General features: G+C 39.8%; 1 protein-coding gene across 4 annotated transcripts in view; it reads left to right on the top strand.

The window, feature by feature from the left end:
* The window catches only part of DLC1 (DLC1 Rho GTPase activating protein), a 246,183-nt gene that overhangs the window by 199,189 nt on the left and 20,524 nt on the right, over window positions 1-26,470 (top strand). For all 4 annotated transcript variants that reach the window (XM_085577906.1, XM_021533541.4, XM_085577904.1 and 1 more), the window contains 2 exons: window positions 21,684-21,755; window positions 24,776-24,857. In XM_085577906.1, the coding sequence (XP_085434032.1) occupies window positions 21,684-21,755; window positions 24,776-24,857 (154 nt within the window). The remainder of the gene's footprint in view (window positions 1-21,683; window positions 21,756-24,775; window positions 24,858-26,470) is intronic.

Here is a 26,470-nt window from a genome sequence, read left to right as displayed (position 1 = left end):
AGAAAGGAATTTCCAAAAGGAAATGGAAAAAAAGAGGTGGAGAAGCTGGCAGTAGGTGAACTAAATATCCAGCATAATTGCTACAGACTTGAAGATTATAAATGCTTATTCAAGGTACAAAGCTTTTTATACGGCTTAATAGGGGAAAGGGTGTTATCACAAGGCAATTCAGGAAGTTACTTTGCCTTTTATAAACAGATGGAGCACCCAAGAATCTTAGGTTAGCTAAAAGGTTACCACGGTGGGCAGTAACTCATTACGTCAGAAGCAAATCTAAGGATGAACTGCTCCTGTTCTCATTCTGTATGCTAGCTAGGAAGTTTCCCTCATAGCTCAAATCTCATAATGAAGTCCACTAACTTGGTGAAGTGCAACAGAAATAGCAAAGGAGATAAGCTACTGAGTATTTCAGGTACCTGTCTGACATAAAGGGGAACACCAGTTTGGGGATTTGGCTCATTTCTTACGTATTTGCAATTACATAATCTTCTCAGCTTTGATATAAAACCACATTCAAAACAGGATATGATTTTGGAATATCTGGCTCATATAAGGCTCATAATTTTTTGACAAGTGGGTTTCTTGCACCCTAGGCCATGTGACATGTGGCTTTTATTTCCAAATACTTCAGTTCACTTGAACAGCTCAGAAATTCCATATTCTAACCTGTTAGCATCTAAATTTTCAGGATATTTTTAAGCTATTTTTCTTAGTGGTAACACTGATTTACATCAAGGAGCTAAGAGGCAATCCTAGTTTCTTAGATCTTAGCTAATTAAGTTTGTAAGGTCAACATGACATGCACGACAGATTATAAAAATATACTGGTAAATCAGATGGAAAGTTCGCCTATACACCTTTTGAGTCATTGTTTACACTTCCTGACTAAAAATCAAAGGCCAGGAGCAGTGTTAATCTTGAGATCTATGGTTGGAAAAATAAAGATTCCTCACCAAAGAAAATTGAGAATATTTCTGTACTCCAGTGCTGCTCATGAGAAATACAATTCTACTGAGTGATGTAAAGGCTCTTGTTTCAAAGGAGGGAAAGTTCTAGTTTGAGCATGAAAGGTTCAGGATGTCCTATCACTGTTAATCACTTGCCCCATTGATCCTAGCAGAGGTATGTCCCTGGCTGCCTTGAACTCTCTGAGGTTGTGATCAAAGAAAAAGCAGGTTTGCTCAATGAATTTTTTCCCCTGTATTATTTTTCTCAAAATGGATCTTTATCATTTTCAAGTACTAGACCAGAAATGATCCAAACCCCTGTTACCACCTCATCCTATAAATAATATTGCTCATAGTTTTAACTTCCTTTTCCATGAAGAAATAATCAGGTTCTAGATCTACTTCATTATTTTACTACTACTTATTATTTTCTATCACCCATCATATATATTAATGAATCTTCAGTAAAATCAACAGAAAGCAAAGACTAAGAAAATCCAATGGCAAAAACATTTTTTAAACATTAGGCTATTTGTTTCATGTATGTAACTTTTCAGATGCCCACAGAAGGCATCATATTACTGGTGCAGCTGGGCACTTGGTGGTTATGGAAAATCAAAGGGGTTCTTCAGAATGCATTTGGTGCTATACTAAAGGTGACATACAGAAATATGAAATATTTGATGTAGAATGGAATAAGATAAACTTTGCCTATTATCAATTTCTTGTGTCTAACAGTAATTTAGTAATTCTGGTAGAAGATGCATAGCTCTTGCAAATTACTATGCAACCACAGACTCTAAAAAAGACCAACTACAACAGGAAAGAATCTGTTTCATAGCATGTTTGATTTAAAATAATAGAAAGCAAGTGTAGGATGTTTGCTCTTTGTTGCTCTAGTGACAGAACTGTTGTAAAATTTAATATAACAGCATGGTAACCTCAGTTTATCAGGTGTACTGAGCAAAGATATTTAGGTTAAAGCATTCTCCAATAACTGCTATCTGTATTTACATTTTTAAGTTGCATGCAAAAAAAAAAAAAAAAGAATATTTCAGAATATGACAGAACACTGATTTTTTTACTTTAACAAAGATAATTCTTTTTCATATATTCCCAGTCATAAGAAATAGGAGTTTGGGGTATTTTAATTCAGAAAATAGGTATTCAAAAACTGCTCTGGGCTAAGATTAGATATAAGAGATTTACCTGTCTCAAGAATTAACTAATTTACCATATGTCTTTGTAAACTGATATGAAGACAAAAGTAAAACTTTAAAAACAAGGGGAGTATAAAAGGTAGCCCTTCATAATGTGACAGTGTTGAAATATGAAAGCATACTAACCACTTTCCATGTTTCCTTTTCTTGTGGTCATGTAACAGAATATGAGACTTTGTTTTTAAAACACGAAAGCTCCTATTAACGTGTCAGTCACTTCTATGCATTGTACCATGTTCACAAATAACATCATGCAATACTCTCAGTCTCTAACGTAATGGCCTAAAAAGAGAAATGTAGCAAGAAGAGAAGGAAGCATTTTCCAGCTAAACTGACCATCCATTTAGAATTCATAGCCCTAAATTTTAAAGTGATGAATGAGCACCCCAACAATTCTGTTACTCCTCCTAATCCTCATCAGGTCTTGAATCTGTTGACGAAGTCCAAACAGCCACTTCTTTCTGCCTGATCCCCTCCCCTTGCTATTGCTGGCTCTCATTCAAGTCAGGATCACATTTATCTGAGCAATATACACCTAATAAATCTTCTCCAACTCAGTTTGTTCTTGCTGGCAAGACAGCTAGCTTCCCCCTCCACTTCTCTTGTCTTTCCTCAGACATCATTATGGGTGTTGACACTCTAGCAAGCTGCTTAAGGTGCTCTTAAATAACTGTCTGCATGTACACATCTCCCAGTAAAAGGCAAGGTAATTGCTGCTATAAGCCAGGTTTCAGTTACAATAAGCAAGAGCATGGACACGGACAATGAAAGAAGCCAAACTAGCAATCTGCAAGAGGATTTTTATTAGACATAAATAAAAAAAAAATCATACAGTACTTTCCACAGTATTTCTCAAAGACTTTGCAAAAAAAGCATGTACTATTCTCCCTAATTTATCTAAGGAAAAATTAAACATGAGAAGGGGAATTGATAGACCAAGGCTTCCTGATAAGTTAAAACAAGACTGCAGATAGGTATTCTGGGTCTCGGTCTCCTGTGCTGTCAAGAACAGGACCAAGGATTATGAATCTGTTATAACTTACACCAGACCTCACTTTTCTCACTGGGCTTATTAACATGTTTTCCTTCTTCCGTGTCTCTGTAGCTTCACATGACAATAACAATAGTTACTCTCCATGCTGTAGTACCAAGCTAGTACCTCCCCTGATGAATGCTGATGTGAAATTAGCCATCACAATGTATGTGTTCCAGTTGCCATAGTTATCGTGTGTTTAAAATTATTTCCTGAGTCAGGAGATTTCCCCAAGGCTAAAACAGCAACAGTCTCTCACATAATAGGTCAACTGGTCCAGGTGGGTGCATATGCTTATTTCCTCCAGAGGAAATAAGTTTAATGAATATAGAATTAATTTAGGTAAAAAGCCTTGGATTTCACAAGATGGAAGATGGAAGTAAGAAAAAAAAATTTCTTTTAAAAATAAAATATTAATCGTTCATAATTTTTTACTCAATATAATTAAAAATACCTCCAATTAACAAAAAAAAAAAAAATTACCCCAAAACCTTTATTTCTTTTCCCTTTACTCCTTTTAACTCCAACTGGGCACTGCATGGCTGACAGTCCAGGGTCTCATGCTCAAAAGTCTAGCATCTCATGTGTAACATAACAACACAGCTGCTTCATAAACCAATTTTTGATCACTGTTTTGACATGTTCAAGGCATCAGTCTTTCAGTTTTCATCTACTTTAATGGGCAACTTACATCTTGTTTAATGAAAGGTTACTGTTGCCTCTGTAAAAGCTGACCTTTTTTCTTCATCAGAGTGGAGGTCATGCATGAACAGAGAATGAGGTTTAATGAAACGCATCTTAACATTGGAATGCCTTGGATACTGGTGGTTTTAAAGGTGGAAGGTAAAATCTACTTGCCTTAAAAATGAAGAGTGAAGAGCAGGTTGATTCAGCAATGATATAGCTACAGTCACAAGAACACAGAGTGAAAACAAGAGCATTGTTCTGAAAAAAAAAAAATTAATTTCCCAGGCAACACAAATTTGAGCTTTATTTCCTGACACCATTTTACACCATCATCAAGTTGCTCATCTTTTGATCATTTTGTATTACATATTTTGAGTAAAAGCATCCTTTGTGCCGTATTCCTCTCACACTTGATTGCACTCTGTGATTTGTAAGCACAGAGGAAGAGAACTGGGATGAGACTTGGAGACTTACATGGCCCATAAAGAAAGGAGAAGGCTCAGAGATGACTCCTGGTGCCTTGGTGCTCTGCTGCCCCACAGCCACCAAGGCAATAGCCACCACTGCAGCTGGGGATGGTGCCTCGGCCAAGACAAACCTTCATTACAGCTTTCTCTAGTGCAGTATAACAGTCAGACCCCCTTAACTTGCATATCCATTAGATCTCACTTACACAACCATATCTACCACATACATGCAGAGGTTTTAATCCTGATAATTTCAGGTTTAGATTCCTTTTTGTGAAGCAGTGATCAGTTATGGATGCTGTCTTTATCAGTAATAGTACAGTTATTATGAATTTTTCTAAATATAAGAAAGAAGGACTTCTATGTGTCACAAGCCATACACTTACTCTGGATCATCTCTGAGCTCTCATCACAGGTTGGACATTCTAACTATGCTTCTCTAAGCACTTCATCTAGATAAGGTTTAGTTTACCTACTTATATAGGTTTAAATTGAAGGGAAGGCTGAGCCATTAACAGCAGAAAAATCTGCAGTCTTTAAAAATAAACCTTCACCTGTGACAGCATCTTAACCACAATATGGGAAAGATACCCTACATCTCCACCTATTTCTATAAACCAATGGTATTCCATGTAAGCTAAAGAGCTTATCCTCTCTGCTTAAAATGGAATGAAAAAACTGATTTTCTCTCCTATTTATATTTTATCAAATTGTATCTTTGTCAATTTAATAATATTTTTGTTTCTTACTCTGTTGTGCCTTTAGAGAATAGTCTTTCTTAAATACAGTGTGAACTTGGTTATTTCATTTCCAGCCTGAACTGTTGAACTCAGTCTTTGATGGCATTCAAAAGCAGGCAAAAGCACAGAGATCTTACCTCTTGTTTTAAAATAGCTGCTTATATGGACCACAAAGAATAAGGCAAGGTTAGTTTTCTTTATTGTTTTTTACTGTTTAAAAAAAGGGGGAAAACACCCAACTGAATGTTGCCTGGGATCAGCTACAAGAGTCTAATATACACGACAAATTGGTTCATTTTTATAGGAAGACCTCTAGAGCAGAAAGCCCATAAATTACATGCAGAGCACCTCTGTTTGTGCAGTATAGTGAATTTACTATATATTTTGTGAAAAAGTATTTTGGGTATATGCTTTCTTTCATTTTGTGATTCTCGAGTAGGTGAAACCATGTCTTTCTTCCTCTGGAAGCAAGGCACTGTTAGGGTCACTTATCTCTGCAAAGTGATAGTGCAAACACTCTTTGTCAAGAGGCCTGAACAATTACAGACTTCTTAAAGTAATTACTTTCAGCAAAATCAAGTGCTAGAAGATTCAGACTTAATTATTTCACTGACAATGGTTGGAACACATAAGTGCTTAGGACTGTGGAAATACAAATATATCCCAGAACCAGAGGCCTGGAAACTCAGTTTGAAACTGTCCGTAATCTATCATGCTGTTGCTAAGAGGATATTAATACTAGCATTTAGAATTGCAGTCATGTGTCTGACAATCCTGTGTTTGTACCAGCAGGTCAGTTGACTAATGGTGAATTGGAACTTCTCTGTGTACTGCACTATTTAGAAGAAAAAGGATGACAGGGGTACAGTTAACCATTAAGGCATTTGGGCCTGGAAGGAAAAGCAGAGGACAATCAAGTCCTTATTATTAGATGCCTTCCTGCAAATCACCCCTTATGCAGTTACAACAGAAGGAGAATTCACCTTTTAAACTGAGTAATTGTGCCTGTCGGGCAACCCTTTACAATTACTTTACCATCCAGCAAGAGCTCATTGATTGCATTAAGGATAACAGTACTCCACAGAAACAATCCTCTTAGGCAGGCTACTTCCAAAATCCTGTGTCTCTGTCAGGCAGCTGCCTGCTCTTTGAATAGCCAGGGAGATAAAGGAATAAAAATATTAAAGGCTAAAGTTCTTCTGATTTCACAACACTCTTTAAAGCTGGATGAGTGATTAGGGTGTTTGTAGCCTGTTAAACACGCATGCCTCAGGTGGAATGCTCCTCTGAGCACGTTTTACAGCAAATATGAGACTGGTGCCTTGCTTCAGCTCCAAAAATACGCCTGCTTAAGCAGCCCCTATAGAATTCCAAGTTAAAATGCAAGCCCGAGTGACTGTGTGTCTTCAGCAGTTGATAACAAACTACAATCAAAGCCTTTCTCTTTTAGATTACCAGCAAGAATCTAATCCAGGTCAGTGATAATCCTCCAGCATCTATTTAGCAATGATCCCAACAGACAGACTGCTCCATCACAAAAGTCACTGTTTCTGACATAGCTGCAGAGACTGAAATGAGGATGAAGATTCCTCCTTTACTGTGGAAGCTAATCAGATTTTCAAGGAGAACAGGAGTGCTGAACTAAAGCAGAAGTATAGTGTTTCATTGTCAGCATCATCATTAAATAGCATTCATTTGCTATTTAACAAAGTGATAGAAGGGAAAATGATAACCCTTGATTTAATTACTGAGAGTTTCCCATCTTCTGTGTCTCGGACACACTTGTCAAGTATTCACCAATCTTATCATGTACCCCTCTCAGAATCCTCAAATGAAACTCTGACTTCAAATTCTTGATTTGCAACTATCACACAACCCTCTCAATTTGGATTTTACTTCACTATTGTACGTCTCCTGTCATTTTTAGATTTCTTTGAGTTCCCTTCCACAATGCCAAGTTGCCCCAACCTTTCCGATTTTTTCTGTGAAGTCCATTCTCTCCTTCAAAAGCTTCCTGTGGGTCCTATACAAAAGCTTCCTATACAAAATGAAGGCTTGGTCCAGGAAGCAGCCTAGGCAGTCTGTGTTTACAGGAACAAACCCTGACTTTTACAGGCGGTATTAACTTGACACTTGGTGGTCTCCTGGTTCCAGCATTATTATTGTGATAGAAATGCCTTTGGGCCAGCAGGTTTCCCTACATGTTCTTGGCAATAATTTTTTCATTCCTCCTGCCCCTCTTCCTTTTGAGGATATTTAATGGAGAATTTTTTTTTGCCCCCTGGAATTCAGACTGAGATTCACACACAATATGCAACCAGTATATTTCATCCCATCAGTACTACTCTGACACTTACTAGTTTACCAACTGCATAAAATGAAAGACAGCACATACAGAAAGCCAATTAGATTAGGATTACTTTGGCTGTTCAACAGCTGGGGTATAGCATATGTCTGTCTTCCCCATGCTAGAGTGAGGAATTAGCATTTTACGTGCCTGACCTATCTAATAAACATATATCCTGACCTTACAAGAAAAATTCAACAACAAAGGCAAATGTCCATGAGCCAGGTTAGATACAAGAGGTAATTGATTAAACAGGTAACATATGTAAAGTTAAGCTTGAGGAGATAGTGCATTTCCATCCTCTTCTGGGCTATTAAAGTAAATTAATGATCTAGAACTGTATAGGGTTTTCCAGAAACAACACTATAATGGCCAATTGGCCACAGTATGCAGCCTCTAGAATGGGGAGATGTTTATTCTTTAGGAAATTGCCAGCTCAAGCATCTCATTATGTATACTTTATATCTGTATTCCAAGTGCAGAAATTACAACTGAACATTAGAATAACACCAGTGAGTACAAAATATGATGTTGGCTTGGAAGAAAATGAATCATAATCTTTGACAGGGTCCAGATATTTTCAAATTTTCACAATACTGTTTTCATGCTTATTGTTTGGCAGCTGCTCAAAAGTACCTGTTTTGTGCTGTTTTACAATCCTGAATATGTCAACCAAGCAACAAGAATTCAAAAAAACTTTGCAAAATACAAAGGGGAATAAGTGGTGTAGGGAGAAACTCCTAGACACAGACTATGAACCCAGTCTTTACTTCACTCTCTTCAAGACTTGCCTATCACCGTTCTGTGGTCCCCATAGGAAAAATGTTTGTTTTCCATCCAGGTTCACGCTGAGACTTTGATGGTGCTCGAGAATCCTAACATTTCACAGCACTCTCCAGCGCGCCGTCTGGAGAGGGAGGGACTGGCACGCCCTGGCCACCCTGCATGGCTTTTTTCTGGCTGACGGCTCAGCATCCCCCATGCCTTGGGCTGCCCAGGCAACTCCAAACCTCTACAACTTGTAACACCAGTGAACCATGATGCCTTTTCAGTCAAATCTCTTCTCAGTTTCCTGGAAAAAGTATTGAGAGCTTTGGTGACTGCTTTTTATAAACCTGGTCACCGCAAGAGCTGACAGGCATTACCAACCAAAGGAACAAAAGGCACAGAAAGCCTTTATGTCGTCTTTGAGCGCATTACCTTTGGTTTGTATCATTCCCCTGGACTCCGCGGAGGAGGAGCAGCGGAGGGACAGGGCAGAGGGGTGCGTGTGTGTGCGTGCATGTCCCTGCGCGTGTGTGTGAGCGTGTGCGCGGTGCGTGTGCGGTGTGCCCGCCCGTGTCACTGTTCTCCCGCGCTCGGGGGTCTCTCCAGGCGCGGCGGGGGCGCGGAGCGGAGCGGGGCCGGGGCCGGGGGCGGGGCGCGGCGGGGGCGGGGGCGGTGAGGGCCGGGCGGGCGCTGCGCTGCTCCGCGGCCGGTGCCACTTGCGAGCCGCCGCCGCCGCGCAGGCAGGCGGGCAGGCAGGGACGCAGCCAGCCAGCCCCACAGGCGGTCCCGCGGAGCCCCCGCGGCCGGCGGAGACCATGATCCTCACACGTAAGCTCCCTCTCTCCCGGCCCGTTCGGGGGGGCGCAGGCTCCGCGCATCGCGGGCGGCGTTGCCGGAGAGCGCCGCGGGCGTGAGGCGGACGGGGACGGGATCCCGCTGGTGTTATCCCGCAGCGCCCGGGAAGGCAGCGCTGGCAGCGGGCGGCTCCCCGGCCCGCGGGCGCTGCGTCCCCGGCCGCGGGTCGTGGCCCCGCCGCCGTCGGTGTGCGCGGGCGAGAAGCGTCCTGGGGCGGCGGCTGCCCCAGGTGAGACGGGAGCCTGCGGGAGCCGGGATTCCTTCTGTGTCTGGGGAGCGCTGCGGGAGCCGGGATTCCTTCTGTGTCTGGGGAGCGCGGCCGAAAGGGTTAGCAGCGCAGGAGGCGCGGGGGTACCGCGGGCGCGGAGCGCCGCTCGGGATGTGGCAGCTCCCTGAAGATCACCGTGGCGTGGCGCATCTTTCTTCGGTGGTTTGATTTTGGTTGGTTTTTTTTTTTTTTTTTTTTATTTTCCGTTTCCTTTTTCTCCCCCCTATTTTTCGTCTCACTCTGTCTCTGTTTTGGGCGTAATTTTTGGTTTTTTGTGGTTTTTTGTTTTGTTTGTGCTTTTTGTTTGGTTGGTTTTTTTTGTTTTGTTTTGTTTTTTTGAGGGGGAGCCCTTGTGAGACGGGAACCGTCGAGTTCTTTTGAAGTTTTCCGTAATTAGCCCGATGGCCTCCAGGAGCCCAGTGGCTCCCCCCGTGCGGCGGTGGCCAGCCCTGGAGTCACCCCGGCGGCTTTGATCCCGGTGGAGGAGCAGCATCTCCTGCCAGACGGGCTCACCCCTACCCCCCTCTTCCTTTCTCCCTTCTCGAGGAAAACGGAAAGCCGATGCCGTTTTCCAGTCGGTCAGTTTTACGTTCCCTGTCACCCTCCCTGTCTTTGCAAACCACTGCAATGACTTAGTTCCACCTAAACCGTTGAGCGATGTGTTGCCATTAACCTAATGAGCTCTATTGCCAGTCAAGGCACCTACTATTGGTACAACTGGTTTTTTTTCGGGTTTTTTGTCCCCTCATACTCTTTGGGAGAATTTGAAGAAATAACTACATTTAAACAACGTATTTAAGTAAGTCAGATAGTTCTGCCTGATGTGTCATAGTACTTAACACACCTGATTAGAAAGACTGAGGAATGCAATTTATCTTAGCCATCAATTAGAGGTGTTTTTATTTTTTTTTTTTTACAGGAGTGTGATATGTTTGAATTGCCCTGCCCTCATCAAGAAATTCCTGACAGCAGTTCAATAACAATTCTCTGAGTCAGGTTGTGTTTTAAGGCTATTTGTAGTGAACTTAAGGAAGATAATAGGCAGATTTCTTATGAGCCTCTGCGTATGAATCTGTCAACAGCTCAGTGCCAGACTGATCCAGCATGTGTCTGGCAAGCATGGCATCGCTGGGCTGACAGCACATGGAGCTGGTATTAGGTGTGTCTGTTGATTCCACAGCCGTAGCCTGCTATGGTGTATCACTTGTAATTACTGCTGTCCTCTAGGGCTCGTCCTCTGCTGCTCCAGTAGAAGCAACAAAAAGAAAAAGGCTGAGATGGCCAGGAAGTGGGGTGTATGGTTCTCAGATGAATGGGTTTGGGTTACTACTTCAGTTTGTTGATGGGATCATAATTAGGACTGAGATTCTTTGATTATGGAATGCAATGTATGTAAGAGAAGATGTAGATACGAGATGTTTTGACAAGATTCCTTTCACCTACAAGTTCATAGAAATAAGAGCATTTGGAGCTGTGTGACCTCCAGGACTTCTTGCTCCCATCTTCTTTTAAAATAATTTGGGTTATTTGACACTTTTGATTAAAAAAGGAAGTGCTGATACATTGTTTTAAACACCATAAGGTTTAAACTTCCTACCTGTCACAAAATGTTACGTCTAAGAGGTAGTTAGCAGCAAGAACATATCTGGTGGTTTTATTTTAGTGTAGATTCAGTCTAGGATTTTTAATTCTTGAGTCAGGGTCTTCCCAGCCATTTGTGCAGCTGCCCTTGCAGGGCCAGAGAGGAAGATTGATGCTACTCATGGAAACTTTCAAATTCCCAGTGCATTTTGCCTCTGGTGAGGTGTAGAAAAAAAGTACTATAGTTGTACTCATGCACTAATGTCGAATGTTTATATTAAGATTCCTAGAAAAAGGAGATGAGGTTGCTTGGTTTTACTTTTCTGGTTCTTCTGATTCATTACATTCTAGGCAGTGGTTTGTGTGAGGCATGTGAATTTATGAGTTCTGCAAATATTTAGAGATGCAATTTGCACTATAAAGTTTTGGGTTTTTTCTAGGCAAAATACCACAGTATGTTATGTTTGGACTTCTTGAGAGATTCAGACTTCTCTTCCAATTCTCCTCTGATGGGAGTTTTGCTACTGGCTTGAGCATAAACACAATGCACCCTCGGCTGGTTAAAAGGAGACAGAGGAAGAGAGCTCATGTGTTTAACAGGATGGTCCTGTACAGTAAACAAGCACTTTTCATGCTTAACTATCCTTCCTAGCGACAGGAAGAAGGAAATGAGGCTATGCAAAAGGACCCTGACACATTTCAGACAATGCCAGACCCACCCTAGCATTCATACAGTATAGCCACAAGACTTGGGGAAATAAAAATAGCTTCAGATGTTTCCCCTTCCTTCCTGTGCATGTTATAGAAATACAGCAACCGAATGATATGCAGTTCACAGAAAATTTGCTGGTTTGATCTCCACTAAATAAAGAGATGGTGCCCTGTATAATTTATATATATTCTTTGCATATCATATTGTTCTGCTTACAGTTTGAATCTCAGTGTTTCAAGGTGAATTAATTACAAAATTCTATATTCTCTACAGTAATGTAGTAAGTGAAGATATACAGTAATTTTCGTAATTTCAGCAATTTCAGGCTTATTTTTTCTTGTATCTAAGCAATCAGTAATTCTGCATGGTGCAGAGTATCAGGATTGTCTTGTGTGTTTTTTGATTTTGAAAGTTTTTTGCCAAGTTTTTCACAAATTATTTTTTTTTCTTTTTTTTTTTTTTTAATTTTCTCATCTACTTTCCCTCCTTCTCCTGTTCAAAGGATAAAACAAATTCTGTCTTCAATGATGAGCAAGTCTCATGAAAGGGGCACAGGACTGGGCTGTGATTGGAACTTCCTGGTTCCTTTTACTGGACACTTCTTTGGCCATTCTTGCTGACAGTGCTACCCTATCCCACTCAGCATATCTTTGAAATCAGTGGATCTGCTAGTTCAGTATACCATTGGCAAAACTGCCAGAACCAAAAGACAGCTGAGAATGACTTAGCCAGCTAGCTGTACTTCACTGACTTTCATTATCTGAAAGTTACAGGTAAAAATACTGTGGACCATTCTGAACTACTTTGGTGCCTTCAGAAGAGCATGACAAGCACTTTTATTTATTAGGATTAATATTCTTTCAAATATTGTCTAGTATTTGTTTCCCTTAGGAAGGACTGTGGGAGATGAGACAGGATCAGGAAAAAATTTTGTCTGGTCTCTCTCCTAATAAAGACACAATAGGATGGCTCACTTATTTCTTGTGGGGCATTTTTTTTGGAGTCTAAAAGGGTGCAGAATTCTATAGATGTGGTTTAAATATATTTATTTTATAGTTGTCTAAATTTTTCTATTCAAATGCAGTAGTCTGTACTAAGAATGATTCCTGAAGAGATTCTTGAAAGACATTTACTAAGTCAGTGTTGGAAACAGCTTGACCTTCCCAGATCTATTTTCGTAATTTACTGAAGTTTCAAAATTAAGAAAAATACATGCCCCCTCCCCCCTCCCCACCGCATTTTTGCTTTCTGGGGATGTTCTCTCTGTGACCCCGTGGACCTATACAATTGGATGTTCTGCTGGCCACCCTTCACTCTGTTCTCCACGAGCTGTAACTGTCTCTAATATCTGAAAATAGGGCGTTCACAGTAATATTTGCTTTGGAAAAATCCATGTTTGCATCTTTAATTCTGCATCAGGGAAGAAGGCATTTATCTGTGATGGCAATTAGCTTTATGCTGGGTTGTTCACTGCCACTGGTATTTTGTATCTAGTGTTACATCATCCACACAGGATATAGTTTGGGACTGGCTCATCAATGAGATTGGCCATAAATGGTTATGATATAAAGGTAGTCATTCTTCCATGCAGTTCTTCCTACATGCATGGATAGTTTTGAGGTTGAGGTTGAGGTTTAACAAGAAGTAACTGTCTACAAAACTGTCTACTGTCTACAAAATCTATTTTCTTTTGTATGAACCATTGAGCTAGTTCAGATCAGTTCTTACAGCATTGTTATTTCCTAGATCTGAACAGGTAGCCCACATTTTGTGCCTTTTTTAGGTGAAGTACCTGTCACGCTGGGCCTGCTCACTTTTGCCTCCCTCTGGAGCGGGATGAGCCTTTGAGCTGAGCTTGGCACACCACAAGCTTGCAGACAGGGGGCAGTTGGAGGAATTAGTGCTGGGCTTGGGACTAGCAATAGTTAATGTTTGCCCTTCAGTATGTTCTCAAAGGTCATGCTGACCAAGAAATTTCCGAGAGAAGGTTAAAGTCATCTTCTGTTTCCCACTCTTTGGAGGAGGATTTGGTTCTCACTCTGGAATCTGTCAACATAACCTCCATCAGAGGATTTGACTAACTGCTTTCTCTGCCCCAAATAATCCTCCTCCAAGACCACCCTGTGTTAAGCAGGCCAGATAAATAACCCACGTGCCCAATTATTTTTTGAGGGGTTTTTAAGTCACTTGACATGTTGTTCCTTTTCATCTGTAAGCCTTCGTAAAAACAAGATGGGAGAAGACCATCTTTAACCTATAAAAAGAGTTGTTATATGACAGGATAACTGCCACATTAAGATGTAGTTTTCTGATTAAACAAAGTTAGTTTTTATCTTCAGACCACATTTGTTTTTAAATTTCTTTCCAAATTCTCCTGTATATGCTCAAAATGCCAAAAAAAGAATCACCCCAAAGCATCAACAAAACAAAACAAAAAAACCCTATTTAGGAATAAATAATTAACTTGCAGTGTAAACCAGTTGTGGTGATTCTTTTGTGTCCTAGATCATGCTTTCCCAAAGTCTTCAACAAGTTAGGAAGTAATGCAGCTAACCTTAGGCAGCTAGAATCATATTTACTGGTGTGAAAATAAGCAGAAATTGCAACCTGTTAAAGAGTGTATAGGGAAAGGGTTTGACAGACACATGGGAAATATCCTTTATTTCAGTAGCCCTTTATTAGATCCTGAAATTACGTTGATTTGGTGCTTTTCAGAGCTAATCAGTTGTGCTTGGTCCTCTTGACAGAGAGAAGGACCTCTTGCCAGCCAGGGCATGCTCTGGAGGTGGTGGTTGTGCCCTCTCTGACCTGCCATCAGGCATTATCCTTTCTTATGTTCTGATGAAAAACTGGGTTTCTCTCCATGCTAAAAATAGTGAAACTGACCCCATTTATTCCTGCAAAAGTTTTGTTGGGTTTTAGACACCCACGGATCCACACTGGGAAAGTCCTGGTTAAGTCCTCTGAAATTGATAGAGGCTCCCATTGATTTTAACAAGCATTGGCTCAATCTCTAAACGTTTGAAATACTTTCAAAAAATGTTGTTTCTCTTTTTATGTTGTGAGCCGTAAAAGTTCTGAAGTGATTTTGATATGTGGAAGACTGTGATAAAGAGGTTCAAGTTTAAAAATTAGATTTTGGTCCACAAAAGCAGTATTGTGCTTGCTGTGCTAGCAAGAGTATTAGTGAGCAATTAAAAGTACTATATTCTGTAATTTGGTATTAGTTGAGAAGGAGGGAAGGTATATACAGCCAACATACACCTCTGTAGATATTTTGGAAACCAGATACATTCTTTTTTTTTAATTCTTATTTTTATTTAGCTTTCATCAATAAGGAAATAAACTGAAATCCTATCAGTGGAAGTAAGCCATTTGCTTTTTTCAAAAGTTCTGCTGACCAAAAAAAAAAAAAGGGGTGTTAAAGCTTCCTGCTTTTTTTTTTTTTTCAGAGAAAACATCAGTATATGATCTTAAACATCTGTTTCCTTACTTCTTCATCTGTTCCCACACAAATTCCAAACATACTCTGTTTCTTGTCCCAGTGTCCTGTGGTTTATACATAACATCAACTGCATAGTTGCTGTCTTGCTTCAAGGCTCTGTAACTTGAAAAAGCTAGTCAGTCCCATGTTTAACCCAAAGCCAGCAGGAGACAACACAAAGAGAGTATTTTTTAGTCGTCATCATATAGTTGTGGAATATCTGAGTAACATTCATCATTGTTTCTAGGAGTTTTATAACTAGAAAGCAGTATATGTATTTGGTGTCATATATGGTTTGTCTTAAGAATTTGTGAGTCCCCCTCTCCCCATCCCTCTGAAAGTTTTTAATAAGAGGTATTTTCTTAAAATTGCACATGCATCCATACTTGCTCAAATTGATTGCAGAGACAGGCAGCTGTAAGTGGAGGTCACAGCATGTATAGTTTGACTGTAGAAGGTAAGTTGAAGCACAGTGAAATATGGGAGCACATCAAAAAAGGCAGCTGCAAATGCAAAATATAACTTGCATTTTAAAGGTAAAAGGAGAAAAGTTTCTCTCTTGGGAAGGTTTTCACTTCAAAACCTGCAAGCGCATAGCCAGTTCAAAAGCCATGCTTTATATTCTCTTGATCTTGCTGCTTCTTCTAGAAATGCATTCTACATGAACTGAGTGTGTCAGACTGTTATTCTAGAGCAGTTGTAAAAGATAAGATTGTTCTCTTAGAAACAGAAGAAATTCCAAGTGTGTTAGAAATTTGGCAAGAGCTTTTAATGGGATTTTCAGAATGCTGTAGTTTTTAGTGCTTGAACGTTTATTGACAAACTTCCCAAGTTTGTGTTTGAGTGCATTATCTGTATAAAATGCTGTTCTTCACTAATTATATTTTTGCTTTCTTTAGTCCTTACTATGTGCTGCTTTCTTGAAAGGTGTGGAGCACTAAGTTAATGATGCTGCCTAAGGAATATTAAACGATATAAGTTTGAGAAAAAACAGACTTATGAGACGGAATTTAATTATTTTCAAGCAACAGTCGCATATCTTCAAAGTGAAAACCATCTGAGGCCCTGGACACATAACAGGCTTACTCTTAGGAAGTCAGTCATACTGTCCCAACTTTAAAGGGCTGCAGGCATATGACATTACACAGAGCTGATTTAGCATTTTCAATGCCTGGACTGCTCATTTGTAGACAGCTGCCACAGTTATTTCCCCGGTTTGTCTCAGATTTCACATCTGTGTTCATGTATCCATAGACTGAGTGGATGGATAGTGTGATCAGGTCTAATGTTGGGACCACACTTCACATGTCAGAGATGCAATTCAAGCACTAGGGAAAATGATTGCTTGTACTTGGGCAGTGGAATTCTATCCAAAGAGTATTTCGTATATGTACCACAGCTGGTCTTAAAAAATACGATCCTGAATGATCTCAAGTTTCTTAATAGATCAGGACAGTGTTTTTGAGTTGAACAAAAATTTTGCAAAGTACCAGAAGTTTCAGAGAGTCATGAGGTGTAGGGAGAGGCAATTTCTGATATAGACAGAAAAAAAGCATGCCAGCCATTTACAGCCATTAAACTGGACCATCAGTGCTGTATGGGGAAGAATCCTTTGTGCTCTGTGTGCTCCATGTGCTTCTATGTGCCTTAGCAAACATGCAGATAGTTTATGGAGTTTTAGACATTAAAGTAAGGAGATAGTGTGTTCATTTCCAGCTTTCATGAAAATCTGGAATCATTCTCTGCACTGGATGGGAGAGTCTCTCCCGCAAGCTAATTCAGAAAGATGATTTTGTATTGAGTTTCTACACGGGTTTTTTTTGGGTTTTTTTTCTTCTGAAAGAAAAGTCAAATAGTGAATTTCAACTAGAATAACTTACTTAATAATTAAGATCAATATGCAATTAAGAAGCTCAAAAAAAATCAGTTGTTATGTATGGCATTGAAGTGAACCTTCAAACGTGAAGCCCATTTTTTTCTTAAATTCGATTTGGACAGTGCTGATTTTACCAGTCTCACAACAGATTTTTACAAGCTGCTCTCTTAACAGAGCCAAAAGGTGAGATGGGTAGAACTGATGTGTGGAGGTGCTAATATGATTGTAAAGGTGTCTGAGTTCAGGCAAGAGGAAGCCATCTGCTTGGAAAAACTGTTCATAAGATGTTTAGCACTTAGGTGAAAATTGAGTCAATGCATGACTGTACAAAGATACATCTGCTTTGCACCTTGTCCTGAAGACCCTGAAAGAGCCAGTGTTTAAACTGCCTGTTATTTCATGGAAACGAAAAAGAAGAATGAAAGTAACTGTTGTTGGACTGCTGTGTTGATTTTTTTTCTGAAAGAATGTTATTGCAGCATCACTGTGTGGTTTTTCTTTTCTATGGGAGAGAAGGTATCATTAAACAAAAGACTATAGACATCTTACAGCTCTCCCTTCTGCAACTGCAGTTTCAAACAAGGTGTTAATTAAGATATTTTTACTCTGAAGGTCTAAACCTGCAAACTTACAAGGCCAGGAACCAAGATTAACCAAAGTTTAACAAAAAAAGGAAGTTAGACTTTCCCATTTTCATTTACTACTCTGGAGAAGGATTGAGTTTTCTCCTAATCCCTCTGAAAGTGGGTAAATAAGGACTAATGGTTCCCAGCCATACACAAAAGGAACTCCTACCCTCGATTTGAGCATGGAGGACTGCTTTGTAAAACAGACTAACAAATAAAGCTGTTTCCAATAAAAATTTCCTGTTTCCTCCTTAACACATTTGCCTGTTGTTTGCTTACATGACACCAAGAATAAAGACTTCATTGTACTTTTTGGGGTTTTGGGGGATTTGAGTGGGGTTTTTTTAATTTGTTTTGTTTTACTTTCTAAGAGGTTTTTTGGGGTTTTTGGGTTTTTTTATCAGGACATTTAGAAATAATAGCACAACTTCTTTCTTGCCAGCAGTTTTCTGTACAAGAACCTCCTGCTGCTGGGGGAGGGAACAGGATGCACGTCTGAAAAGCTGCACATACATTTCTTGCTTGGAATGTATACTGAATTGTAGTTTATTGTAAAGGTTTTAACTGGCAAGGATGTTTGATTCAGAAAGGAAGTGGCACTGCAGGGATGGAGTGAGAAGGAGGGAGTGAGACCAGTCCTTTGCCTGCAGCAGCTTATCAGTTTAGCTGCCAGGTCTTCATCAGAAATTGCTTTGCAAATTGTGGCTGAAGTAGGACTTTCCTAAAATAGGTTGGAAAGCAGTGTAGAGTTCCCCTGCAAGTTTCCTCTCCTCCCTGTGGCTATCAGCTGGCCCCAACCAAGCAAATGCTGTGCTTGACAGTGAGTTCCTAGCTCAGATAATGATCTGTAACCTATGTCCCCTGGGATATTGAACAAAGGCTATTGAATGCTCTGTCCCTTCTAAATGTTTTTAGAAGTAGTTGGAGAATCTGATTTTGAAAGACCTGTTCTTCTTTCTTTTGCCACTTACTATCTTGGTTGCCATTGATCAGAAAGACAAGGACTTGCACATAAATATTCTCATGTCCACTTGGATATGAAACTGGCAGCTAGCAAACCCAGAGTCCCAGGGCTAGTGCTGCTGAGCTGGAATTTGGAAACTAGGAATGAGCTTCTTCCTCTAGGGTAGTTTAAATTATTTGGCCAGAACTTCAGGTTTAGCCACTGTGTATTATTCTCAAACAGATTCAGTTAAGATGCAGTAATGAACTTTTTACCTAGACAAGCCCTCAGCTGTTTAAATTTGTATCTCTTATTGTGAGGAAGCTTGTTCACTGTACTCAGCTTTCTATGCAGCTTATTCAGTGTACCTTGGACTGGATTCTCCCTCTGACTATATTTTGATCTGCCTGAATTTCACACACATACAGTTTTGTTCATACTCTGGCTCCTCAGTAGCCAATAAGGTTGAGATAGAGAAGCTGGGTTAAAAAACTACCTTTCCCTTTGTCTGGTCACACCACATAGGAGTGCAGTCCAGGAGGAATCCTGAGTTTGGCCAACCTGAGTTGAACAAAAGGAGCTACTCTTTTAGGTCCCACCTCCACTCTGTCACCAGTACCCTCATGTCCCTCTCTTAACCATGCTTTGTGTGGGTGGAGATGGGATGATGGAGAGAGCCCTGGCCTCAGGGCACTCCCTGCCCCCTTGTTCAGTATGGTACTCAAACCCTTCACCTTTCCAAGGCCTTGCAACAGGACTTGCAACCCTTTGCCCTTCCAGGATTTGCAACAGGACTTGCAACTTGCCCTATGGAAATGGGGCAAATGTGGTTTTTAAACACTTAGCACTGTCTTGTACCCAACTCGAGGCATTTACATAGCCTAATTAGGGTGGACAGGTGCACTTGTGCTTTGCTGTTCTCTGCAATTCTTGTGGGCAGATAGGAAAAACTCAGGTGTTTCACTGCCTAAACTTCTTGGGAGATTCACAAAGGTATTTTGAAAGCAAATATGCTCTGAAAATTCCAAAGGCACATGACAGGTGGATGCCCATAAAATGTAACTTTAACATAACTGGCATATACATTTGCAGAAAAGATACACAAAGACTCTGTAGAGAATGGTGAAAAAAAAGTCCAGGGAATGCATATTCATAATATTCTAGCTCTAGAAATAATTTACAGGTCATACACCTGGGGAGCTCAGTAAAGGACCTGTGAACAAATATTTAAACACATTGAAGAATGCCTGTAGTAGTAAGGAATCTGACAACTTTTTTCAATTGCACTACAAGCATCTCCCTGCATTTTTTGCTAAATGCTTGCTATCTAGGGTAATTTTTTTCCTGGTTTTAAATCAAGCAAAATTCTCTTTCAATCCAAGCATTTCTGCAGAACATGACCTATAAGATACTGCATTTTATTTTAAGTACTCTTAAAAATTAGTTGCAGATTTTTTTTCTTTGTAACTTTAATTGCTCCTGAATCTGTCATCTTGTTTGTTCTTGCTTTAGCCATACAAGTTTCAAATTTTTTTCTTCTTTATTAAATTTCCCACGTATTTCCTTAGCATACTGAAATTCAAATACTACTTTAATCAAAACTTTGTAATAGTTTGCAACTGGAATTGAAGAATGCCTTTTCTTAATCAGTAGCTAAGTCAATATGTCTGTACGTGCTTGTTCTCATGTGGTCCCATAACCCAAAGGTGAAGCAAACACAAGTTGCATAAATGCCTGCTTGTCCTGACTTCAACAGGAGTGGATTTTTAGATGTTTATTTATCTGGAATGTTGTGTTTTGGCTCACCTTAACCCTTTGGTTTGGATATGTTTCTTAGTAAAGTAGTCTGGCAAAGCACAAATATTTTAACACTATTGTAGCAATTTGGAAAATGAGAGGGGGGTTGCCATCATTTTGGAGATGCTAAAATGTGCCTGCCATTTTTACAATTTTGTGTACCTATATCTCCCTGGGAATATTTCATAGCGTGACAATATCTTGTGATATTTTACTTACACCGTTTTTGGCTTTTCAATGCCATGCTTGCAGTAACCTGTATGTGGAGCAATTCTGAGAGGGCCCCTTTGTGCATGGCTTCTGCAGCAGGTAGCCATAGTATCCTCTCCAAGTAGGTGGCAAAATTGTGTATTGAGTTGTGCATAATGAAGCTTTTGTTTCCTGATCCATCAGGAGCAGTGAATATAATGAAAGCCAGACAAACTTTAATTCTTTCTGATTTCTCATTGTTTGTTTGATCAGTACGAAGCAGGGAGCTAAATTCCCAATAGCACTTCATTGAATTTTTTGAAGACCATAATTAGCCCAATCCATTTCTTCAACACTTGGAGAATACCCTAGGTACCTTTTATATTTTCCTAGTTTGAACTAATAGGATAACATGTTCTTTATCTCTACTTGTATTAAGTAGCAGATTAATTTATATGTGATTTATTCACAAACTAATATTCCTCTCTGTGTAACATATATGTGTGTGAATAATTTCATTCTGTGGCATGCTGTTTTGGGCAATGTGAGGGAAACCTTCCTGTAATACACCAAGTAACTCATAAATACCTCGTAGACTTCCAATGAAACTAGGTTCTTGTTGGGTAGTAAATATGTGCTTGAGTGAGTTGCAGTACAGTGTGTCAGTTGTTCTTGGACTTGAGTCTGTAAGTACTATCTACAAGGTGTTAAAGTGCACAGTAATGTGAGCTCTGCAAGGAATTTCTGTCAAGACAAAGTAGTTGTGCCAAGAGGACCATAAGATTTGCTGAACAAGCACTGCTCATGATGATTACAGATTGTTTTTTCTAGTTTTAACAAATACTGTACAGGATAATACATAACTGCTGCAGTTTTCATTAGTGCCTGTTTCTCTTACTATTAAAATGATGAAATGATGAGCTGTTGATAAATAGCAGCTGAGTGTTAGTGACTTTCCAGAATCTAAGATATGTTTGATAGTGAGAAGAAAAGCAAACTGGGATAAGCAAACATGTGTCTCAGTTCAAAGTTTCTGGAAACCTTTGTGCTTATTTTGTAGCAGGAATAGTAGAAGTGGTGGAGAGGAAGTTTTATCTCTGCAGATCTCTAATCAGAGGATTTTGTGTTTCTGTCCTCTTTCAGAAATCGAGGCCAAGGAAGCTTGTGACTGGCTGCGGGCTGCTGGGTTCCCACAGTATGCGCAGCTTTATGAAGGTAGGCACTGAACTCAATCCTCCCCAGCAGCTTTTGGACAAGGATTCACCGGTAATGTTCACCAGTAAATGAGATTCAGGGGCACCACCGAATCATACATAAGATGACTTTAAGGGACTGGGCTGCTCTCTGCTACCCACCACACAGAGATGTACCAAATGCAGTGAGACTCCGAAGCACACTGGAGTTTTGAATTTGTTTCAGGTTTCTGTTTTAGTCTGAATCTTTGAAACAGCATCATAGCACAAATGTAAAGGTTACTACTGAGGTATGTTCCTTCTGATTAAAGCAGAAAGGAACATAGTCAGCCACTGCTACAACCCCAGTCTTGGAGAAGTACAAAATCTGTGTACACCTCCACTGGCCAGCTCTCCTAATGGAACAGTAGTAGGAAATATGCATGGGGACGTCTGTGTGCTTCATGACTCCCAAGTCCTGTGTGTTTATTCAGAATAGTTTGGGTTGTAGTTAGAAATAGGCTTACTATGAAGGGAAAAAGAACATGCAAGCTGTTGTTGTGCAGCTGCTCCTCAGAGGAGTGGCTGCCTCCTGCAGTCGTTTGTTGTTCTCTGGGATGCATTGTGTGTCTGCTTTTACGAGGTTTTGTTCAATGAGAACTGTTTTCTTCATTACCTCTCCACCTCCTAGAAACCTGCAGGTTTGGTATACAGTTATTATACTGATGCAGAGTAGTCTATAGAAGTTTGTTTAAAAGTGTGACATTCTTTTTATATGTGTATATTATTTTTTCAGAATTTTCCCCCACACCACTTAAAATTACTTTCACTGCAGTGAAACTATTATGCACTCTTAACTGCCTCTTCATTTTTATGAAGCAAACTCCAGCTGCTGCTTGTAAGAACGAGCATAGAAAGTTCATTATTACAGTGAATAACTGCTGAAAATTACAGCAAATGCTGAGATGACCTTCTTGAAAAATGATCTTGTTTAGCTTTGATTTGCAGCTGCATTTGCAATATGAGATGATAATAGCACTTTCAAAAGCTGCACTTGGCAAAACTTTTCTTTGCCTGTTCAGAAATTAAATTTCCTTTTATTTTTTTTTCTTATTTTCTTTCCTTCTTTTTTTTTCTGTGCTAATGGAGATGCCAAGATTTTCTTGGGATATGGAGCTGGAACTGTAGTTCCAGTCTTGTTACAACTGAGACAAAACTCTCAGCTGAATATGTGGGCTTATGGGTTTCTTATAATGCTGAGACAAAAATCCCCTAATAAATTACTTGCATTCAGAAAGCATGTCCTACCTGTGTAGGACTATTGCCCTACCTAGAGATTCTAAACTTAGATTAAGTTTCTATTGTCCTGCCTAACATCAAAAGGACCACAGAGGTGAGAGAAGCAGTGAGAGCAAGGCCAGTCATACCCATTGAAGGGACAGCTGTCCTTACTGAAAAACAATATACCATTGTCCTTTGCAAGTCCCCCTGACAGCAGCAAGAACAAAGCCAGCAATAGCATAGATTAAGCATTAAAAAAAGGATCTTATGCAGACTATCAGCTTCTTTCAAGTCACCTCTCTCACTTAAGTTCTCACACGTTCTCTTGTGGATATTTAAAGATACGACTTTCCCAGTGGAAAAACGTACATCAGCACTGCTGAAAAATATGGGTTAGATGTGCTCACCTTCTTTACTTGCACTTTCTACTTAAAACACTGAAGGGGAGACCTGTGAATCAATTAGGTATAGTACAAGAGTTCTAAGAAGTTGCCTGTATGGTGTGTTTCCAAGCAGGGTACATTTAATATGGGAGATTAATCAATGAACCTTTGCCATTTGCTTTGCTAAATCTGCAGTTTTCTGTAGAAAATACAGAATTTCTAGCATTTTGCAGAATATGTCATAATTTGTATCCCTGAGGCAGTTGTGGAAGCTGTGGATACCCTGTCTCTGAAAGTGTTCAAGGCTCTAAGAGAACCTTGGTCTATTGGAAGGTGTCCCTGTTCATAGCAGGGGGCTTGGAAATGTTTGAACTTTCAGGTCCTTCCAACCCAAACCATTCTATGATGCTATGAAAATGAGGACATGGAATTTATTTCTGTTGTTACAGAAAATGAATTAATTTCATAAAATTCATAGAGTTAATTTTCTGTTAGTATGGAAAGTACCTTTTTAGATATTAATATCAGTCTTAATTCTTTTCCTCATTTCAATTTATTCTTCCCAGTCTATAGAAATTTAAAAATTAGTAGATAGTTCCTTGGATCGGAAAAAGTGTGTGCGACTGCTCATAGATTGACCTTGTATTTCTGTGTTCCATGAAGAACCAGCAGCTTTGGGTGGGAGTCTTAGCTGTGCAAGGAATGCCAGATCAGGACCTGTATGACAGTCAGGAATCTGTGGAGTACAGTAAATGATATATATGTGTTTGCTGCTTCAGAGCTGTAGTAAATTTTCAGCTCTCTGCCAACATTGTTTCCTCCCCCTCACTCTCCCAGTTGTTTACCTAAATAATCTCCTAAGGAAAGGAGGTAGTATGGTCTCCACACAGCTTGGCTTGCTTTCGTTCCAAGCCATATCTCATTAATGAAACAGTGTCAAACTTAAATAGCTTGATAACAGCTAAGGAGAGTCAAGGGGTTTTTTTTCATTCTTTCACAGAGTTTTGGCATTTACTGGCCTTTTTTCTTCAATGTGAGATATTAGTATTTTCATAGAGCTTGCATATTTATTTTAATTAAAGCTAGAATTAATTAGTTTACATTTCTGATGTCTGATAGGGAACCTTGCATTTGCCTTTTTACATCTCCTATTGTTTCACCTCTGCTTTAATCATTTTTCCTCTATTCTGTGTATGAACTCTCAGTTATCAAGGCTGCATGTCAAAAATTTGTAGATGAAAAGGAAGCACCTCTGGCATTTGAGGTGATAGCATGTGTTTACCTAAGCACCAATCACTGGCATCTTGATGGGCTCAGCTGCAGGCAGCTGGTTGTTTGAAATAACGCATCACTGGGAATGAGTCTCACTTTGATTTTTGATCTGTTTCTTTTCTTGCAGATCTCCTTTTTCCAATTGACATTGCTCTAGTCAAGCGAGAGCACGACTTTCTGGACAGAGATGCTATTGAGGCGTTATGCAGGTAGGTGAATAAAAATCACACTGCATTTTGAAACAAAACCCTTCCTATGTAGCAGAAAGTACCTGGGAAAAGCATAACAAAAAAAGCTCACAAAAGTATGGGGTTTTCATTAAAATACTTTTATTGGGTTAAGTAATCAAGGTTGGGAGGAGAGTGGCAGGAATCTTTGAAAGGGTTTTCATGGGGATATTTTTTATTATTCCTCTTTGTTTGCTTTCTTTCCTAATTCCCAAGTTAGGCATGTGAAAGCAGAACTGTGCTGGCTATAGCCATCTGCACATACAACTGCAGCACCAATTCCCACTCAGGAACTGGGTTTTGGAAGTAGTATCAGCAAAGCAATGCTGGTGCACTCCATTACTCTCCTTTCTTACCTTGGTGGGCAGCTGTGTATACAAACAGAATGCTGTGTGTATAAACAAAGTGCTCTATATACAAACCCGCATGCTGGCCTCAGTGCATCGCCCTGTAACATGGGTATGGCTGAAAGAGATAATATAAGGGAATCTATTAGTTTATCACTATTCCAAAGACAGGTCTGCCCTCAGCTACATGCTCACATTAACTTATCTTTGTTGTTTATGGGCTCCTTCCACAAATCAGTTCAACTGGCTCACCCTACAGAAAGGGTCCTGATAGTCCTTTTCTGGGTTAGTAAATTAAATCAGTGAAAAACCATAATGAAGCTCACAGTAGATGTGAAGAATGGGCAGGATCCCACAGCCAGCTGAAGAAGGAGGAAAAGGGATAGTAGAGAAAAAGAGGGAGCAAGACTTACTGGTGTGTGACAGGGAGTTTTTTACAGAGCTACAGCCTCAGCCTTACCAGTTTGGTTATATAAGCAATCACAATGGCCCCATCTGACATCATCTAACATTAATCCATCCATCAGTTACCTCCTCTAGTGAGAGTCCACAATCTTAAATGGCAAAAGAAAAAAAGCTTTAACATCTCGTATCTCCTCTTACCTATAAATAAATGCAGTTTTATGGCTTTGTCCTTCAGTATGGCAGCTTTCCAAACTGCCTGCAAAATGAATGCTTTTGGATATTGCATGCATGGTGTGTGCAACTGTAAATGTCAGTAATTCTAATGAATTACAAAACCCTTTTAAGAACAGCTTTAAGTTTATAGTGCTCTAATGCCATCACTGCCATACTTGGTAGGGAAAGATAGGGACTGGAATTTAAAGTTCTTCAGAAATATCTACAGGATTTTCAAACTAAGCAAACAGATTTGTTGTCCAGTCATTAGGAGGGAAAAAAATCACATTAATGTTAAATTCATGCAAGATGGGCCTTACTCAAATGTGGAACATCTATTCCATCAGTATTTAAATATGATGTGTTGGTCTGCTTATTTGTGTTCTCTGGAACTTGTGAAGTCATTGAACAGAAAGTACAGCAATGCAAATAAATGCTGATTCCAGAAGCATGGTCTTCCCTCACCAGGAAAACAAAATACAGTCAGGCTAGCATATTTTGCTTTTGGTGCTCTCCTCCAAGAATATTTTTAACCTGGGATTAATTAATTACTCAGGGGAAAAAACATAGTGGATTGCTTCTCACTGATTAAAATGGCAACATGTTGCCCATATCTCTGTGAGACAAAGA

The sequence above is a fragment of the Lonchura striata genome, chromosome 4 (assembly GCF_050655825.1).
Source record: "Lonchura striata isolate lonStrDom1 chromosome 4, ASM5065582v1, whole genome shotgun sequence".
NCBI lineage: Eukaryota > Metazoa > Chordata > Aves > Passeriformes > Estrildidae > Lonchura > Lonchura striata.
This window is presented reverse-complemented; position numbering and strand designations above follow the sequence as displayed.